Source organism: Heliconius melpomene, chromosome 16 (assembly GCF_056956725.1).
Source record: "Heliconius melpomene rosina isolate 202511_hmr_F chromosome 16, ASM5695672v1, whole genome shotgun sequence".
Lineage (NCBI taxonomy): Eukaryota > Metazoa > Arthropoda > Insecta > Lepidoptera > Nymphalidae > Heliconius > Heliconius melpomene.
The window spans coordinates 6555782-6578664 of NC_140404.1; the positions used below are offsets into that span (position 1 = coordinate 6555782).

The 22883-nt window shown below is 30.6% G+C and overlaps 1 protein-coding gene across 1 annotated transcript in view; it reads left to right on the forward strand.

The window, feature by feature from the left end:
• Atf3 (Activating transcription factor 3) overlaps positions 1-22714 on the forward strand; it is a 50249-nt gene extending 27535 nt beyond the window's left edge. Inside the window, exons 2-6 of the mRNA XM_085199024.1 lie at positions 12310-12792; positions 15853-15942; positions 17433-17588; positions 18577-18735; positions 19285-22714. Coding sequence (XP_085055150.1) covers positions 12529-12792; positions 15853-15942; positions 17433-17588; positions 18577-18735; positions 19285-19800 — 1185 coding nt within the window. The 5' untranslated portion in view covers positions 12310-12528 and the 3' untranslated portion in view covers positions 19801-22714. The remainder of the gene's footprint in view (positions 1-12309; positions 12793-15852; positions 15943-17432; positions 17589-18576; positions 18736-19284) is intronic.
• Positions 22715-22883: the final 169 nt, after the last annotated feature.

A 22883-nucleotide genomic window follows, 5' to 3' on the forward strand; every position in this document is an offset into this window, starting at 1 on the left:
GAAATAATATTCATATACGTATATTAGACACTTATTTATTACATTATGGATGCCAGTCCTGGCGTTGTGGGTTCAAATCCCACTCGAGGGAATGAAATATTTACATTTTCAATTTTTCGCTCTGGTGTCGAGGCAAAGCGCGGCGTTGGGTTTCGCCACTCAACACTCAATGCCTCTAGAATTCGGCGGAATGTGGAATATCTTGACACTAGCACTCCTTTGCCTACGCTGCTATGTAAAACTGAAAAAAAAATGTATTCGTGTAATTGAAATGCCAAATTATTGAACTATTGAAGTACCTAAATGATATTTCAATATAATAGAACTTAAAAACCTTATTAAAATGTTTACGCACATATATTTCTAGTACGAACTGAAATGATTCTCAAAACCACAATCAAAACTATTTGTGGCTAGAAGTTAGCAAGTAGGTTGTATGTTTTATAAAAACACTATAATATTTTTATTTTTAGGTATTTAATGATTATTAATATTAAACATATAGAAAAGCAATTTAGTAAACAACATGTATAATCGAGGAAAATTTTGATGTAATGTAGGTACATTTTACAAAATTAATATTAATGATATTCAATATTTACTTTAATTTGTGAATGACTGTACAAATTCGTCCATTCGTCCATACGACCATTACCATCCATACCATATGTGTAAAAAATACATTAAAAATGTATGAAATTAAAGAGATTTTTGATAATTTTCTAATATTATAAATTTGAAAGTTTATGAGGATGGATGTTTGTTCCACTTTAACGCAAAACACAACTGAACGGATTTAGATGAAATTTTAAAGTAATATATATACCTTTTACATCAGAATAACACATAGGCTACAATTTGTGTAAAGATTTTGTATAATTTCACTATATTATAACAATAAGTGTAAGCGGGCGAAGCCGTAGGTAAGTAGCTAATTATTTATAAGTAAGATTTAATAAATCGTATCGTCCGTATTTATAAATCGATCTCAAGATCGATCTCAAAGTTGAGAGTGTACAGCAATGACATTCAAATATTCGCAAGGCACATTTGAGTGTGGGTTGCAGATTAGGATAACCGCAATATAGGTCACGATGAGACAAGGCTGCCTTCACGAAGCTAATATGCGTTGATTGGACACATTAATGGAATTTTTAAATTATTAGTGTAAGTTTCATATTAGAAATAATTGAAATTTTCGAATTTTAAGCTATACATGCTGGTTTTTTTTTATTTTATTGTAATATCTAGTGAATACTAAGTTTCCATAAATAAATATATCGTTTTTTACGTAATGCTGTTTGAAATGTAAAAAGTAAATTATTCTGTTTATTTAGAAGATTGTTATAGAATCAATTAGAGTAACTTTAAGTCTCATATTTATAAACCACTATCAAATCTGGGATCGAATTTGAGATGTCGTTTTCGTTCATAAATTGTATATATATGCATAAAAAGCGATTGATAAATATGGGCCACTAAATGTGAAAAATATTTTTTGTTCTACGTTGTACTATTTTTAATAATTCATAATTTATTACATACTTAAAAAAACACTCTAAACCTTTGCAGATACATGAAGTCTATATACATTAGGTCAAATTATGACATACACTTGTCACTTTATTGCATCTCGCATAAGTATTATGACAACATGATTACTAAAGAAATTTATTATTACTTGCCTGACCTTATAAGTGAGTGGCAACGCCTACATATTAAATCTTTATTTTTCTTCTTCACGCTGTATCCCGTATATAGCCGGGCGTGAAAATATCACTTATTTCATTTCCTCGAGCGGGAATCGAACTCACAACCTTTCATTTTTACAAGCACACGCTTGTGGCCCCTAATATAATATTTTAATTATGTTTTCTTTTACATCTCTACCTAAGCTACTATTAATATTTATCGATAAAATGCTGTATTTAATTTATATGCTAATTCCAAAAATAGGTTTAGTTCCAAGTAGTTTCTTTATAAATATAGTATAATATTAATTAATTGTTTATGGTATATTAATTGTTTTTATATCAAACAATGAATCTTTCCATTTCTCTATAAATTGTTTTAAAGCGCTTATTTAACATTCTTAACAGACAGACAGTACAAAAAATATCCAGCTTAGTTATCGAGCTTAGTTATATATATTTATGAATAGGCTTAGACAGTACGTGACCGCCGCAAGGAATATCTTAATGAAACATAAACATTACGTTCAACGTGTTTGCGTTTAACTTTAATACGTCACGATTTCTCGAAATATTACTTTTGATTAATAGTAATTTTATTCAAATATATATTTAAGTCCTCCTGACATGTCTGACATGTCTAATTTGCGCACGCGATAATCGTAGGTTCAAATTTTACAAATGAAAAATGAAAAATATTTATTTTTGCCCGGTTTATTAGACAAATGTATATATATATAATATAATTTATATTATCAATTGCTATGTATTATTATTAATGTTTTTAGTATTTCTGTAAAAATATATAAATGTATGTTTAAAAGTCAGTTTTATTTATTAGATTTACCTCATTTAGTAAAGATAATAATAATATGAAAGACATCCATGTCAAATAAGTCGTAAATCACAAGATTATAGCTACATTTATTTTTACCTAAATCGAAAATCTCAACATGTTTTCGTACAAAATTCAACTTCATTTCTTTTCAATTCCTTGATCGGACTTTTGTTGGCGATAAGGGACATTACAACCGGTTCCACGCCCACATGAGTTTAAACATCTGCGAAAGTTCAAATATTCGATTACGATCTTGCTACTTTGGCATGATGGAGTCTTGCTACCTACTAAGAATGAATTTGTGTCTTCTATATTATATGAATAATATATTACAAAGAAATGCGGCGTTAAGTTCCACCATTCAACATACAGTTTTGAATTTGGGTGTAAAAGATAAACATACACACCTAATAGCATCATGCTGTATCCCGCACAGGGTAGGCAGAGGGAACCTAATGTTAAGTCACTCCACATTTTCCACACGTGAAACAAAACTAAAAATTAATTTTACTATATTCTAATACATTTAAAAAGTATATCAACAAATAGTAATTACTACCTAATAATGAAAAAATAGAATGATCTCAGTTTTAATATAAAATATGATTGTTAGTCAATCGGTGTTGCGGTTTTATAATTCTATTGCAGTGTAATGTTTTGTTTTCCTTAATTTATAACCAAAATTGTCCATAACGCATACGATATTACATTAATCATTAGTTATTTCTAGTAATTACTTGTTTTTTTTTTTGTGAAACACAAACTAATAATATGTATTTTAATAGTGGACTAATACCTAAATTTAGTAATGGCAACACTTCAACAGTCTTTTTTCGTGCTATCGCTACTTTACTTCAGGTGCAAAATATATATTCTTTACATAAATTTACACATTTATATAGGTATGCGTAGAAAAAATTATAATATGATTATAAAGAACACAATTTTTTTATCTAATTATTTTTTTTCCCCTCGGAGAGTTCCTTCACCCAGGAGGCATTCTCTCCACATTAAGAAAACAAAGCCTAGCCTAGAAGTCATAATTATAAGGATAAAAAAAATATTATATTAGCTTTTTTACTTTAGAAGTCTCGTGTTGCTAGTTCAATTGTAGTTATCCATGAGCTTTGATGTCCAAGGTCGATTTACGGTTACGGCTGTCAGTCAACAATGGTGTTTAGAAAAAAATCTTTTTATAATCAATATTAATGGTTTTGTATTATAGAGTTTCAATATGCTTATACCTATCGATAATGTTTAAAATATTAATTAAATATTATTCATTGAATTCAAATTTACTTAATTATTGGCCTAATTACATTCATAATAACAATATGGTTTATTTAAATTATTCGTTTTCCTATTAATAATAAAGCTTGTGACTTTTTAATAATTAAAACATTCGTTTGAATTTAATATGCGGCTTTTCGGTACTGGCAATACTGCTATAAATATTTTTATAATATACATAGATTCGATTTTAATTTAGAGTAAATATATGTATTCGGTATATTTAGTCGTATTGAATACATATATACTCAACTTCCACTTAAGTATTCTAATTAGTATGCTAAAAACGTAACATTTCTGCGTAACCTGAGTATTAAATGTTAATATATAAACAGTAATCTTTGTTAAGGATAAATATCGTTTGCAATTATAACGATGCGGTTATGGCCCCGAAGTTAGCCAGTTCAAAATCCCCCTTAAATGCGTATACAAAATTTATGATTATTTTTATTATTTATTTTTTATTTATTTTTATTTCTTTGCAACTTAGGAGCAACGGAGTGTCTTAACTCTAGGTTCAGTAAAAAAGTCTTTATTTTAGTCGTCGTCGTATAGTAGTTCATTAGCCCCCTGAATAATCTCGGTCTACCCACTTTCAGCAATTAAGTTAATTTGCAAAAAAAAGTATACACTATATTTACACTATATTAGAAACCTAAAAAATATGTCTAATCTGTATTTATTTAAGTAATTGTTTTCTATCTTTGTTTAACTACTACAAATTTAAGTACTATACCTTTTTTATATTTACTGTATTTCTTGACTGATACGTAACTTCAGAAGTACGAATATTATGAAATACTAGTTATTATGAAAAAGTTTTTTTATTACTGCAGTCTAATACTTTTGTATTGCAGTATAAGAGCCATACAGCTATATAAATGGGACAATGGTGCTTAGTAATTAGTTGAACGCTTTGTGAGGCTCCAGGTATTATCATTTTATTGGTTTCCTGTCGTAAAATGTACGAGGTTGCAACAAAATTGCGAATCGCGATCGATACATACCGATTTTCCGTGTACAATGTGCAAACATGCTTGCTATACGAGTACGTGGTCTATGGTGAATAATCTGGAAATAACTATATTTCTATATTTATTTACGTAATTAACTATTTTTGAGTCTTACAGCTCATGTTTTTCTTTGACAAAACCGTTAAAAATATATTTTTGTAAGAAGGTTATCTTTCCTTATATGGTTTAAATTGTAGTCCTAAAGTAAAATTATATAAAACACTATTACAAATGTTAATATTTGAAAAACTTGCCTTGAATTTTTGTTTTTATTTCAAATGAACATTTCGAAAACTGCTTTTATAATCCAACTTAATATGAATAATCTAAGAAGAGACAGGTTAATTAAATAATTAAGAGAGACAGCTTAATATACAAAACGAAGTATTTCTTAAGTCTATACACATTTAAAAATTAAAGATATACTCGTATATATTTTTTATTTCTTTTCTTTCTATTTTTCTTAGGTACATATATCCAAAGTCACAATCATTTAGTTAATAGCATAGTTTTTAAAATTATTCGTGCATTAATGTTTGAATTAAATCCGATACGTCAGTCGTGACTGCACTGAGTGGGCATTAAAGGTAATAATGATATGAAATTGATGAAGGTTAAACAACATATTTTATTGATAAATAGTTTATATTAACATGACTTGACTCTACTATTCGATTTTACTTTTAAGGCTAAGTTCATAATTTGTACTTTTATTTATATTATGATTTTTTTATTGCAGTACAAAGATAATATAACTTACTTATAGGTGGTAATACACAATGACTCCAGAATTCGGCAGAAAGTGTAGAGAAGAGTGTCTCAACACTAGGCTCCCTCAGCCTATATGTCTGCTTATATTCTATTTATTATTTACATAACTATTGTAGCGATTTGATCGTTCAGTTTTTTTTTAACATAAAGTTAAAATTAATTAGAGATTATTAATAACAAATACATTAAAAATATTTCAATACAATAGATTTATATTATTATTCCTGCCAAAACATTTATTTGTTAAGGACTCACTGCAATTAGCGCGATATCTAGATAAGATAATATCAGAATAGAGTAGCTTTTTTTCATATAAACATTATTCATAAGTCAATCGACCATGTGGGTGTCAATGTTGAATGTAAATTTTTTCGTCTACAACTCAACAGACGCGTACAACGAACGAACAATAAGCTGCCAAACTTCCTTTGTTCCTTTTACTCGTTGTATCAGTTAATATACCTAATATAAAAAACCGGCACCGAATTATATGGTAGAGGATTGGATTATTAAAGCAGATGCGACAGAAGAAATATAAATGTAAAAATATTGTGTGGGCTTCAGCTTTGAATGGGTAACAAAAGTAAGACAAAATACAACAGGGTAGAGAGGGAATATAGTGCTAAGGCACTCCGTTTATCGATTTCCGCCATTTTTTTTTGAGGCATTGCGTATTGATTAGCAGGACTCAAGGCTGGGCTTTTGCCTTCATGCCAGAACGAAGAATTGTAAATATTAATAAATAATGATTTCATTCCCTAGAATAGGGGTAGAACCCGGAACCCAACAAAAATTCAATTCTTATTACTGTAAATTTAAAATATATATTATAATTTGTACCTACCTACACCATTTTTATGATACAATAAATAAGGCACACCTGTCCTAATAAAAGTTATATAATATTAATTTAAGTAAACCATAAAACGTGAACACTTGCAAATATTATATAATAACAATAAAATGTATATAACCAACAAAAATATATATAAAAGTTAATTTCTTGATAATTATTATTATATAGAAAAGCATAAAAATATACTTATAATTATATGGATTTAGATATATTTTACTAAACATAAAGTTCTTTTATTAATAAGCTAGCTTAGCTCTGAGAGGCAAATTTTATTATTAATGATTGCATACATCTGGTAGAGTTGTTCTGTAGCGTGCTTGTGTGTGTCCGATAGCGCGGTCGGGACACACCCACGTCGAAATTATACTCGAAATTTTTTGCCTGCCAAAGGTTTTCAAGGACAAGTATAATAAATATTACATTTTAATATAAACCGTAAACGATTTTATTAATATCCGTAATAAATAAGTGTTCTTATACAGTAGATATCGTCTTTTTCGTAAGGTTTGAGTAAAGCAGAGGCATAACTGTTTGACTGTGAATGAGGCGGGTTATGGGTTCGAATCAAATTCGAGGAAATGAAATATTTAATATTTTCATTTATTCCCTCTGGTGTAGAAACAAATCGTGCCATTAAGTTCCACCACTAAACACGCAATGCCTACAAAATTCGGCGGAAATTGAGCGGAGTGTCTTAACACTAGCTCTTAGCCTATCCCGCTAAATGCGGGATACAGCGTGAAGCTGAGTCTGAGTAAATGAACTCTACATGTAGATATATAGTAGTGTGTGTAGAACACCCGACGCCGAAATTGCGGCCGATACTTTTTGCCCGCTGCCGAGTGTCAAGGACACACCTCTGTTGCTACGTTTGGAAACAAGTTAAAAATATCTTTCAGTTTAACTTTAACATGCATATGATTATATATGCAAGTCTGGTATACTCTTAGAAATTGTGTTTTTGTTATATAGTGACTATTGACTAAATATTATACATGTTTCTATTCAAAAAATCATTTATTTTCTGTTTTCGTATTCGAAAAACCTAGCTTTTGACTTGAAGAAATACTGACTTTAATAGAACTCTTAATACTTTCAAATTTAAGTGCTTTCGTCAAAAAGTTAAAATACAATTTAATGTTATGGTTAAGTGTATACCAACTTAAGAATTTTCTTTTTGTGTGACTAAATAGTCAATAGTCGATATAAATATTTATTTATATAATTTTTGTATTCAAAAAATTAAAATTTTCACTTAAGAAAACGTTTAATACGTCCAAATCCAAGTACAACTAAAAAATAAAATACAATTTAACAAAAATAATAGAGACGTTAAACTATAATTGCTTAAGCCAATTTTAATAGTTGTTCATTAGAAGTGTACAAATAGACGGTATAACTTAAATTCTATCTAAATTGACCGTGAATAATTAGTAAATATGTTTTATCCGCTTTAATTAGTAATTGATGGATATATTTTTTTATTTTATTGCCTCGCCCACATCACTAGTGGGTTCAATGAGTTTTATTTTATCTGTGGATACCGGATTTTTTTATAGATTATGAAAGTTATTTAAACTTTTAATTGAATATGAAATTAAGAAACAGGCCATTATATAGATAATCTGTGCTCTATAAAATTATAATTTATATACCTTACATGAGAACTGGTAGTAATAAATAAATATTTAGAAAAAAAATAAATGCATATTGATAAAATTAAAGATACTATAATTATGCAAGACCTTTTTAGAACAAATCAAATGTCAAATTACACCTTATTTTTCTATATTTTGACAGGAAAATATTTGAATCCAAGAATATTTTTGGCTCTGGGAACTTAAATATTCTACATAACCTTACATAGAAATACATATTTTACTAAGTATGCAATTCTATTCTATTTCTCATAATATAACTTAACATTCCATACAAACCGTTCACGATTTGACAGATTTTATAAATGATATGAACTCGATATGGTTAAGGTTTGCTTCGATATAATCAATCTTGTCTAGTTATTCGTAAATGAATTTAATAGTCTTATATCTATTACCATATAGACCGTACATACCTTGTGCATATGAAACTCTACCTATACTTAACTCAATATTTTATTTTAACTCCGCCACTAGAATTCGGCGGAAAGTGGAGAACGGAGTATGTTAACACTAGCTGTCACAACAACAATAATAGTATTCAAACAATGAATGACAGAAATATATTAAATAAATTAAACAATAAACTTTTGTACTGATGTTATTAAAAAGATTGTAAAATTTATATGATTTTCAACATAATTGCGATAAATATTAAAACAAAAAAGTAAATTAAAATACGTAATAAAATTAACTATGAAGCATAATAAAAGTTATCTCCTAACATAAAAGAAAATGTCCAACATTTGTGTTTCTTTTGTTTCCGTTCGTCGTTTCTTTTGTCTAATGTATATAACTATTGTAACTCTGTTAATAAGAGACAGAAATTGGGAGAGTGGAGACGAACGCTCATGCGAATTTCAAATGGGCTTGTCAGACCTACACTTGGGTCGCACTTCCTCAAACGACTTCACTTTGACTCCAGCGAATGATAGATGTTTCTTCTCAGTTCCTTTCTTCTCTTTCTGCTTTCTGATAATAGATTCTTCCCAGTAGTTCTCTTATTCTCTGGATCTGGAGGAGTCCGATATCTGCTCAAGTCATTACTTACGAATAAAATTGATAAATCGCAGATATTGAAACTGACTTTATATATAAGTTACAAATTTTATACATATATCTACTAAACTTATATACCTAAAGCAAAATTCATCAGATCAGCTTCCTCACTTTCCGCCGAATTCTGGAGGCATTGCGTGTTGAGTGGCGCAACTTAACGCCGCCCTTTGCGTTGACACCAGAGGGAATATATATAAATGTAAATTTAAAATAAAATAAAATTTATCAAGCATTGAAAATTACATATAAAATAACATATGTATATGCGCATTCATGTACCACGATGACCTTCGTTTCCCTATTAAGCTGCGTTCATTCATTATTTTACGACCACTTATTATTTTATTTAACGCTCAAGGGCCTTAACCATTTACACATTTAATACTAAAAAATATAAACGCATTTTTCTTGTAATAACATGTAAACTTTAAAATTAATTTAAAAATTTCGAAATAATTTAATATACGAAGAGTTAAATGTAAACAAATTACCTACTTCAACGACAGATGCAAGAATTTTAATTACTAATTTAGAGTACCTCTTTAAAAACCGCCTCGTTTATAACTGCTATAATGAAACTAATGCAATTAAGTTGGTGTACTTGGATATACATACATACATACATATATATTGTATATATATAAAATCGGCCGTAGTGAGCGGGCGCGGCTGAAACTAGGTTACCTATTTCTCGTTGTCACGAGGATAAAAAGTCGGCTGAACCTCTATTTGAATGTGATTTACGTCGTTGTAGAACTGGGTGATGCGACCTCTTTTCCCTCAAGAACCCAAGCTTAGACAGATATCCTCCTGCCTGCTCATCCTTACGCTATATTTAGTGGAGGGAAAGAGAGACAAGAGCGTCTGCGCTCAATCGAGAAAAACCATTATACTCAGTTATTTCCCTCATTGCTGGAGAACAATTTTCGTGCTATTTTCAGAAAATGCATCGCAATTTGTATTTAAAATAATTAAAATTCTTTATAATCTTTTAAATTACGAGGCCGTAGTCGCGCAAGGGCACAATGGTGTGACTGTAACGCGACGGTTGTGGGATCGATTTCCACTGGGAAGAATTAATTATTATATAATATTTCTTAGCTCTGGGACCAAGGCATTCGGCAAAAATTCGGCGGAAAGTGGGGGATGGAGTGTTTTAACACTAGGTTCCCTCTGCCTATCTTGCTATATGCGTGAACCTTATAAAAAAAACTTTAAAAATATGCCAAGTCTCAATACAAACCCACACGATATTGGCCGGATACATTTATTTTTCATTTTCCTTTTTAAGGGTACGGACATCCTACTGGCTGTCATTAGCATATTATATGGCAGTATCGACCCACGCGTCAAGAACAACTTTTATTATTTTATAGTACCTCTATATGAAAAATCCATTCTTGCATTTGGATTTTTTTATAAGAAAATTTAGCTGAATTGACGTTACTTTAAAAGCTATTTTTTATTTTAGCTGTATCCCGCACACAGCTGTGTTAAAACACTCTGTTCCCCATTTTCTGCCGAATTCTGTAGGCATTGTCTGTCTTGATAACAGAACGAGGAAATGAAAATATTAAATAGATATTTCTTTTCCTCGAGTGGGAATCGAACCCATGACCTGTCACATATACAGTCACACTGCGTCAAAGCTTTCTCAAATTATTAAATCTTTTTCAATGTCATATAACATATGCCAACACGTATGTACCTAGTATTTGTGCAGATGTTTCGTTGACTCGTCAAATAAGAAATAACTGATGGTCGGCTACCAATGAGAAAATAAATATTGCATAAAATACTTCGCCTTTTTACATTGCCCATACACTTTTATATGTAAATATTTTATAAGTAAACATTAATTTACATTTATTCTTATTCATAATAAATATCGTGCCAAAGGAATTTTCGAGTTCGTTACGTATTTAAATAGAATATGAGATAATGAGTTTATTATGACAATATCCTTAGATCCAATAAATCAATGTGAGATAAAGTAGATATGGATTGCACTCTAAAATACCAATAAATTGTTTGCACCTTGAATTTTTTCGGTTTTTTTGTAGCTTCATGTTGATGTAGATGTATATGCAGAGGGAACCTAGTGTTAAAACACTCTGCTTCCTATTTTCCGTCAAATTTGGGAGGCATTGCGAAAATAAACACCGCACTTTGTCTAAACACCAGCGTGAATTAAATAAATAAAATTCAAGTCAGCTTCACGGGTACGGCAGGGTAGGCAGAGGGAACCTAGTGTTAAGACACTCCGTTCCCCACTTTCTGCCAAATTCTGAAGGCATTGCGTGTTGAGTGGCAGAACTCAACGTCGCACTTTGCCTCGACACCAGCGCGAAGAAATGGAAATATAAACGTAAATAAATATGTCACTTCTTCGAGTGGGGATCGAACCCACAACCGTCGCGTTTACTGTCACGCGCTTGCGCCATATCTTCACGACTGGCCTCTTCAAGATTTCCATCGCTAAGAAATATAACAACCACACAAGTAGGTTACATCGTCTCGGTGCTTTATTGTTTTACGTGACAGATACGAGTAGATATCTACATATGTACAGATGTCAGGTCAAGGTGCCGCAGCTTTCGAACTGCAAAGCTATATAGGGAATAAGCGCCTTTAGCTCCCGTTTTAATCACATTTTCGGTCACGACGTGTCCTAGTTGTCCAGTGGGAACCTAATTTCCACACAATATTGACTGACTGACATCGACATCGTGGTTGTAAATGGATTAATGGACACAACATGCCCTTGTAAACCGCGCCCGCCCGAACAATGAACACGTCGACACGTCACACGGAAGAGCGTTAAAATGCGTCGTAAAAAGCTAGTTTCAATTTTATCGCTCGTTCAATTGGTGACTGTAAAAAAGTTTTTTATTGGTAAAGCATCCTGGCCGCGAGGTCGCGATGCTCGGATAGCTCTAATTAAAAACTCGCTGTGAAACGCTTGCGAAAGAAGCACCCGGCGGATTGCGAAACCAAAAGTTGCCCTTTCAAAGATAATTTTACTGCGCATTTACATATAAACATATTTACATATAAACTTTTTTGTGTAAACAAAAGCCAAGTTCATGTTTAATTGGACACTTGTACTCATTGGATTTTTTTTTATTTGCAGATCACTCAACCGCGTTACCAACTTTACCTCCCCGTGAAGACTTCCAGCAGTAAGTGTCGAGTGCCATCGGAAACCAGTTTACCACAATCAGTGATATTTAGCTTAGAACATAGTGATAGTGTAAAAATCGTGATATAGACTTAATTAAACGCGTTAACCGTTAGTTTTAGTGCGAAACGTAACCAAAAAGAAGCGAAGCTGGCTCCTTATAAGGATATAATGAACTCGTCGAGCATTGGCTCAGCTGTGCCGACGATTAAGTGCGAAGATACATCTCCTTCACCAACTGCCCCCGTGGGCACCGACGGGGAGCCGGGTGCTTATCTTAGTGTGAACGTGAACTTGAGTGCCGCCATGATGAACCTCCTTGCCGCGGAGAACGCGGGCACTACCACCCTGCGTACTCCCGAGATAGTCAACGATGTCATCACGATGACGAACCCTCTGGACCAGTACAATTATGACAAGAACAACAGCTTCAAGGTAATTTTTTAAAATATAAATAAATCAGCTCAACGGTGCCACAAACCTAGTGTTGAGACACTTTGCAATGAATTTTTCGAGGCATTGCATGTTGAGTGGCAGAATACAAAGCCTGAAAAATTTTGCCGTAGTGTTAGAGCGACGAAATAAAAACATGAATTCATCCCCCCAAGTGGGGATCGTACCCAGAACGGTCGCGTTACGGTCACACCCTTCTGCCCCTGCGCCACAAAAAAGCTCTAATTTCATATTAACAACTAAATTAATACCTACTATCAATAAAAATTCCATTTTAAAACATAAGTTATAACATTTTAATCTCGCATCAGCAATACAAACTAATGAATACCCTCGTACGTAATGCTATGGTCACGTCTCACACAAATCATTAACGCATAAAATTATATTTCTTGTATGGCGAATAAATAAACGTGAAATACAAACAGAACGTTATGTAATGGCGGCCGTGAAACTTAACTCTAAGTATGACCTAGATAAGTTAGCATTGCACTTAAGATAGTGTTTTGATTGTAATTTAAAGAGATTTTCTAAAAATAATCAACACAGTAATTGAGGCCAGTGGCGCAGGGGTGCTGGGTTCGATTCACACTAGAAGTAATTAAATATTTATTTAAATTTCCACTTCTTCGTTCCACCACTCAATAAGCATGACCTTCTGAATTCCGCGGTATGGGGAACGGAGTGTATGAACGCTAGATACACGCTTCCGTTGATCGGGATACACCGTGACACTAAAAAAATCAGTAAACTAGTATTGACAGGCAAATCCAATTGGAACTGTTAATGGCGTTCAGCAAATCGCTAGAACTAATTCCTAACCTTGCACTTTCAATTCGTGAATCGATCAAAATGCAAAAGAGATCCTTGCTGTATTTAGGTCTGTTGCACGCGAAATGCTCGTTCGAATGCAAAATAAGTATATTGAACGCTTGCCAAGTATTGGCCACGTAACGTCACGTGACCATTACTCGTCGTTATAAACATTGGATAATTGTAAGCGCCATACATTTGAGGTCGTCTACCTAGCGGACACTGAAACAGACTGACAGACGCCAGGATACTTTGAGTGAACTAATTATATGTGATTGTGGGTACAGTTTGTACTTGTGTTAAATAAATATTTATAAATACTAAAAAAAAAAATTTAGGCTAAAAATACACAATACAAATACAGAAATTAAAGAAAAAAGATATTAAACAAAAACAAAAACATGTCGTGTATATGAGACTGTAAGGGTAACTGCGAGACATGTAATTACGTAATATAGAAATAAAAAAATCGATTTTAGCCCTCTCTACTACAAAAAGTCAATTTTAGACCTCTCGACTAGAAAAAATCGATTTTAGCCCTCTCTACTACAAAAAATCGATTTTAGCCCTCTCGACTACAAAAAATCGATTTTAGCCCACATCGATTAGAAAAACTAAGTGTTAATACTCATTTTAAAACAATTTTATGCAGTATATAACTATACCTTAGTGCACTAACGATTAATTCTATAAAAGAATGTCATTAGGGCTGCCGTATTACGTGGGCTGGAATGTAGAGCGTGAAATGATTTCGAACAAAAGGCTAATCTGGTGTGACAGATCTTGTAATTATTGTTATGTACTATTGTCGTTTTTGCATATCCGGTGTTAAATTACGTATAGTAAACTTTTAATAGTAATTATTTTATTATTTAAAAGTAATATTAATACAAAACCTATATACGTTTCGCCTTATAGGTAGAAAAAAAATACACTGCACCCTAGACTACAATTAAATTCACATATGTGTATATATCTATGCAATTATTGTGTCTTTAGTTTGTAGATTTTTATTATATATTAGTTTATGTTATTTCTCAGTACTTTTTAGTTTTTACGCCTTTCTGCATTCTTTTATAAATTAAATTCTTTGCTTTTCTTTTGGTTGCCTGTAAGAAATCGATTTTAGTGATAAGGCCGCACATTTATTTCCTATTTATTTTTTTATTTGTATGTGTCTAATAATAAAAAAAAACCACCATAAAAACCACTTCTTTCCAAACCTCTATCAAAACAAAAAAATATATATACACCCCCAACTAAATTTACTTTAACTATTATAATATATTAGTTGCGAATGAGAAACCGTATAAAAACTCACTTTAATAAACATGTCGTCCGTCAAGAACATACTTTGTCCATTTAGCAGAGGGGCACTGACATGGAAAGCGTTCTAATAACTTAGATGTTTCCTACTTATGTTTTTACTACGTATATAAGATCTTAATAATGTTTAATATAGTCTCTGAAGTTAACAGATTAGTGCGTTATAGATTTACATATTATAGATTTTTCTTCACGGTGTATCATGCATATAGAAGGGTAGGGAGAGGGAACCTAGTGTTGAGACACTCCGTTCCCCGCTTTTCGTATTCGACTGGGAATTCAACTCGAACTAAAAAAAATTTTTATATTGTTTCAATAATAATCTCTTAGTAAACTTTTATAAATGAAAAAAATATTATGAATGAACGGGATAGTGTAAATTAAAAGAAATATAATTAATAATTTTGATTCAACCATAGACGTACCTTATAAAGAAAAAAAACCTAAACTGATAATATACAGGTACTTACTACATCCGGCAAAAGTGCGAACACTGAATAATTGTAGACCCCTCTACCATACTTAGTTGTCAATTACGTGCTTTGGCATTTGAATTTATAATCTACAATCTTATGTATAAATAATTTAGTATACTATATTCTAAATTATTATTTATTACTATATTCTATATTCTAAATTTATTAGAACCTTTTTGAATTAGATATATCCTTAAATTTTTCGTTTTAATACCGAAAAAAAGTTTTCGTCCTAAAGTTAAAAAAGCAATCGGTTTCGTCCTAAAGTTAAAAAAGCAACCTCAATTAAAAAAAACACCAATTGATAAAATTAAACCACTAAATATAATATTTATGATATCTATTATTACTACTTATGTAATAAATTTAATATGAAAATGTTATTTTATTGTTTTGTATTTATGTTATTTATTTCGTTATGTTACAGAATGTGAACTGCAACGACTCTAATTCTTCGATGTCTAACAGTTCGTCAGCGACATCGCCAGCTTCAGGCACTCCGCCCAGCATACAAAAGGTATATTTCGATCATTATAATAAATTTTAGAGGGTTATGGGTTCGATTGCCACTCGAGGCAATGTAATATTTAATATTTTTATTGCTTCTTTCTGGTATAAAGGCAAAATAACGCTGTAAAAACCTTGATTTTGTATTTCAAACGTATTTTGTTCCGATATTAGCAGATCTTCTGTTATAATGAAGTTATAAGAAAATGATTCTATTAGTTGTCCTTATTTTCCACCTATTAGAGTTTCATTATAATCAATTTTACACTCAATAAATGTTGTTTTTTGTTAACATCTTAAACAATGGGCGGACGTTTTAATGTGAGAAAAAACGAACACCTTTATTATAAGAGAAAAAAAAACTACTATTGCATTTGTCCACATTATCAAGATAAATATGATATATAACTAACGTGACCATTCTTTTTGCGACGCAAAACGGGACATCGGATTTTTTTGGCATTTATAATTTTAATTATTTTTAACTAATCTATTCAAAAGTAATATATTTAAGTAATTTATTTGATTTCATCTTTATTTTTCACATAATTAATTGACAATAATTTCGTTGCTTTCATTAACGCGAGACGTGATTCGACCGACCAAATTAATATACCATTTTGCGGGACGCATGCATTACGGTTTTCTTCAAAAAAAGCGGGACGGTCCCGTTCAAAACGGGACGTCTGGTCACATTACATATATAAAACTTAGACACTTTAGTCTAACCTTGATACTAACGTCCGATCGAGGTAAAACTAAAGTAATCATTATAATAAATTCATAAAAATTAATCTTGCGATGTTTACTTTTAAACGACTTACGATACGACGATAAACGTCCGCGCGTTCTTAATCTAAGTCGTGAGCCTCTTAAGAATTAATAAATAACATTTTTGTTCATAATTAATAATTATATTTTTAATGAAGTTTAGCTTTTTTTTATTTTTGGGAAGCTAACGAAATGTTACGTGACTTTTATTATTCGTTTTATACAATAGCATGCGTTACTGTTAATTAATTAACAAAAACATTTGTCCTATAATATTAATGGCGGATAAATGTTTTCTCAATTAGTGAGACCTACTTATTTTAACATAAAAAAAGATTATTATTAAAATCATAGTTACCAAAATTTAACCTGTCAAATAAGACTATATTTACTAGTTTAAATTAAAAATGTGAATTAGAAAAATATTTTTATTTTTGACTAACATAAGTGTAGTAAATCTTACTTATTATATTATAATTTACAAATATAGACGAAACGAAATCAACCAAGTTTAATGTATCAGTCACAAAAAATATTAAAATATAGAAAATCTAGCCTTATATTAAGATTTCCTATAAAAAAATAACTATGATTATATACTAAACGTTCATTTTACATAACTTCACTGAATATCTTTTTTTAAGTACTTCTTAATGACTTCCGCCTACAGTATATTTTTTATTGAAAAGAAGAAGAATACAATATTTTATATTAGTTATTTCTTTACAGACGTGTTCGGAACTGATAAAAGCTGGCCTAAAGCTGTCGATAGAGTCGAAAAGAAAGATGTCGGGCAGCGACACAGATATGAGCGTCAAACGGATGAAGAAAGAAGAAAGTGACGAAGAATATGACAGCAGTCATACGCAAGCACCTAAAAACGAGGTAATTTTTGCTTATATTATACCTAATTTAAGAAGAGGCCGAGGCATTCGAGACCGTCGTAGGGCAGAGTAACGGAGTGTCTTAACTAAGTTCCATCTGCCTACCCTGCTTTGTACGCAAATAATAATATACGACGTGAAGCTAAAAAACCATTTTGGAAAGCAAATAAGCAGCATAAATATACAAATGAATATAGTAATAATAACAATGTGCATTATATTAATAATAGTAACATCCTTATTAATACCACCCAATAAGGGCTAGATCACTGACTGAGGTCGGTTTGTTAGCAACAAAACTAAACTAATTTTATAGGCGGCTTCCAGTATATAATTCAACGATTTTATTGAAGTTTTACGAGCTTACAGAGAAGCTCGGTATTGCGAACGATGTTATGTTCGTGACTGAACTTCCCGATTGAAAGCCTAAGATTGCTTGATGACTTGACGATGAGAAATTATTATCATTGGAAGTCAGTTTGTACGCGATGTGGTGCATTCAATGCATTCAACTGAATTAATTCAATGGATTCATTTATATAATAAACTTTATGGTTTTGTTTTGTTAGTGTTAGGTATATGCTGAGTGTATTTGCTGAGTTGAAAAATCAAAGGAATTATATTTGTTATTATAAATAATCTTATTTCGCTATGCTAATGCTGTTTATGTGTGGGGTAAAAATACCTGCGTTTTACTGATTTATTTTGATATTTTTAAATTTCAATAAAAAAATTTAAAATGCTTTGCCGGCTATATGTATTTCACTAAAGTATTACTTACCACTTTATTTCTATTATCAATAGATATGTTTTCTAAATTAGAATGTGCGCGGCAGTAGGTTTCGCCACCCAGAACGTACCTACCTAATAGTTTTAGCTGGATGGAAAGTAGAACAAAATAAATTATATATATATATTTTTTTAAGAAATGGCTCTATATATTTTATAGTTTTAAAATGATATCGTAATTTTGTAAATTTTTTTTGTAGTTAACCCTTGAAGATGAAGAACGCAGACGCCGAAGAAGAGAAAGAAATAAGATAGCAGCAACAAAGTGTAGGATGAAGAAGAGGGAACGAACTGTCAACCTTGTGAACGAAAGCGAAGTATTGGAAAGTCAGAATATTGACCTAAAAACACAATTAAAAGTACGTAAATATTAATTTCATTAAAAAAATATTTGTTTTTATTGAATTTATATAATACCTTTATAATAAGTAATAGTAGTAAATTGAAGTTTATCAAACTCGTTTAAAAAAAATAAAAGAATAAGAAATTCTTTAACATTATCTAAGTACCGTAACGACGCGGATGCAGGGTTATCGGCTGCCTCATTTGTGTTCATTTAAATGTTAATAGAAATACCCATTTTGATAAAGAGAAACTTAAATTAAAAGAAAATTAGATATATATATTATTATTAGAATATTCTATAAAGACCTAGTAACATGTAGCTTGGATATTGTTTTTTCGATACTGCTAGGTCAAATAGGTGAATTCCCGAACAACGTCACTTTAGATTAAACATAAATGTGTCGGGTCAATCGGATTTAAACAAAGCTTGAGATATTTATTATCAGGCGGTATTATAAATGTAAATAAATAACATTGTTTATATGTAGGTACTTTACAAAACAAATACTTTTGCAAGGTAGGTAATATTTCAATATTAATAGAAATAATTTCTTTATTTTCAGGATTTAGAAGTGCAAAAACGTCAGTTGATCGACATGCTGTCAATGCACGCGGGGTCCTGCGTCAAAAACAATTCGAACGCGCGGGCGTCACCCACGACCACGTACAACGCAGTTCGAACGTTCGAACCGACAACATTCCCCGTATTCGAATCCCACTCCCCTTACATACGACCCGAATCAGCTAACATCCTCGCTTCCAGCTACACCTGCCCCACTCCAATCAACGATTCCATAGAAATATCTTCGCTAGAAACATCGTATTTGACACATCAAAGTCTAGACGAATATAACAGACCAGACAGCGTGCTGAGCATTCCTCCTAATTCTGAAGCAAGTTATATAACGACAGATGGTTATTTACCAAAGGCGACCATCCTCGGCCCGATCGAGCCAGAAGCGGAGTACTACGAGCCAGAACTCAATTACGTATCACAGCAATGCCATAACTATCCCTCTAACATCCAAGATGCCCAAACGAAGATTGCCAACAGTCTAAACGATGGCTGTCTCGTTTGAATATTAGCTATACATTTTAAATATACTTTTGTCCATTATTTTCCCAAAACATACACATAAATTTGAAATTCGTTACTAAAAGACCTAAATTTAGTTACTTTCGATATATTGTCATATCTTTTTTGATTTGTGTCGTCGCTCGGTCGTCGGAAAGGTATTATTTCGAAACGAAATCGTATGTCTACTGTGTAGAACAACAATGTAGATTAGTATGGAGCCTAAACATTTACGTTATAAAATATGAACGTCGCAAAAATAAATTTTGTCATCGATGCGGTCATAAAATATAAAATGAATACAAATATTTTTATAAATAAGTATGTTAAAATCAACAAATTTAACTCTACATATTTATTTTTTTAATATTTGAAGTGTTGTGAAATGAGAGCACCATTACTGTGTTACATTCTCTGTAGAACTGTCCAACAGTCGATAGTAGGTAGGTATATATTTTATTTTAATTTTACTTTAGATTAACTCTAACATTACCGCATTATATTTAATAAGTTCTATAATTTTGCTTTGATCTGTACAAAATATTTATTAAATTTAGATCTGATTATTCGATTATGGTACAATTTCTAAGTAACCGTTGTAGAGCAAAGCTGAAAATTAATTTTCCCAATTACTTATATCAATGTCAACTTTATTAATTGGCATATGAAAAGCAAAGTTGTTTTTAGTTTTGTAAAAAGTGAATATTTTAGTGTATGTATATTATATTATGTCTCTGCAATAGCCACCTATGTCTAGTCTCTGTTACTGACACCAAATCAATTGAAAACATCACAAAAGATAAATCTTTACTATCTAACAAATAAACAAGAGCTACTAAAGATACCTGTTGAAATTCCGTATATTTTATTAAACAGATTATATTCAAATATTATATTGTATTGGAATTATTCCATATAGATTATACAAACATATTATGGCTTAGATATAAGACGCTTTAACTCAGTTCTAAGTCGTGATAATATAAATTGTTACGGATAAATTACTTAAGTTTAGAAATATTGCATATTCATCTTAAATTACTAATGATTATTGTATAATATCGATAGAAACACTAAGTGTAATTTGACGAAAATCGTAAAAAAGTGCCTGTTTCGAAATATAAAACAAAAGACCTAAAATATTTTGTATCTGTGTGGTTTTTAAAGCCATTAAATTAAAAAAAGAATACGCATAATAAAGTAAGACGCAATTTAACGTGTAAAGTATTTAGTTTTGGACTATAGGTTTTCCAAAGCAGTGCCTTTACAACCAGTGAAGCTAGTCTTTCGGCTGCCAACGTAAAACGGCATGGTCAGAGCCAGTCGCGCAAGCATTTATATTTATATTATTGTGATAAATTAATTAACGGTTGTTCAAATGTTAGGAAAGAAACTTTTTACATTTTTTTTTTTCATTTGAAAAAGGTGAATTGGAACGCAATTTTTTTTTACATAGATTTTTTTCTATAGAATGAAAACTTGTAATATTCATACGGTTTTCAAACTATTTGGAATTATTATTAGTTACATACCTATTCAAAAAATAGAGAAAATTCATCTTTTTCAAATTTTCAAAAAGAATATCTGTTTTAAGACCATTTTTTAAAAAATATATCGGTTTCAGTCGATTTATACGCCGATTATAATCGTTATTGTTCTTATTAGTTTATATCGTTTTCATGCCGAGAGTAAAATGGAGATACCGTCGTAGTAATCTTACGCTTAAGATTAACTTTGTAGGGTATAGATATTGTAAGGAAATGTTTGAAACAATTCGGTGAAACCAATTTAAGTTTATGTAATGTTGGTAAAGACTTTGCATTGTTTTAGAGTTACAGTACGGCCGCTAAATCGTGGTCGCTTTGAAGTTAAATTTTCTGCACTGAGCAAATAAAGAGAATAATCAAAAGTAAGAACATTAACTTCAACAAAATGACTTCAGAGTGGCCATAACTCGTTGACCGTACTGTACAAGTATTAATTTATTACATAGAATGAGGTAAAATCTTTCTCACGTCTGTGACATATTTTTTATTAATTTTCATAAATAAAGTATTAATTACGTTACCTAATTAGTCTATATTTGTTGTCCAGATTTGCAAAATATTTTATTTTAACAGATTATAAATAAAATAAGTATATCCAATAAGTGCCTAAGCTACTAAGCCATCAAAATGATTAATTATACAAAATAGATAAGGATGTCTTATTATAAACTGTAAATATGACCGCTTAATTATTTAATGATATTAAATATTTTGGTATTATATATATTTAATAACAAGAAAATTATTTATAATAGAAATATAAATGATTAGAAGATAAAAAGGTAACTTTTAAAACCATGGAAGAGAAAATCAGTTTGTTTATTTCAACACTATTCCACCATAGACAAATTTAAAAATCATGAATATGTTATTATTTTAAATATTATTTTTTAAAAGTATATAATTTTTATGTATTCTTTGACTTAGTCATTAAATTTCAAAGCTGAGTAATTACATATATACAACCTGAACCTGAAAATAAAATATGCTTTTTTTATGAATTAATTCAATGAATTGTTTACATAGTGTAAAATCGTTTTTAAAAACAAAATTGCCTTAAAAACTACTTTTAATTGGTTCTAATATATTTTAGCAAGTGTAAATTTTTTAAGGCATTGTCTTTGTATATTTTAAAAAATGTATTTTAATATCTGCCTTATGTCATTGTAATGCGTTTAATTAACATATTACTATAATTAATATCAAGAAGTGTAAAGATAAAGTTGTTATTGTAAAATTTTATCTAATTCTTATTGTTATATCTCTAATTGTTAAACATCACTTGTACCTGCTTCTTGAATATAAATATTTTGACAATCGAAGCAAAATTACTGTGCTTATTTACTGAGAAATAAATCATATATTGCAGTATTTGGTTTTTATTTCTTTTATAGCATTTTATTTTCTAATTTCCATCTTTTTCGTATAGTCAAGTCTATACATATACTTCTTTGTATAGTCTACACAAAATAAAAAAAAAATAGAACATTAATGTATATTTTTGGGGTGGACAGCGTCTGACTGTATGTAAACGCAACGA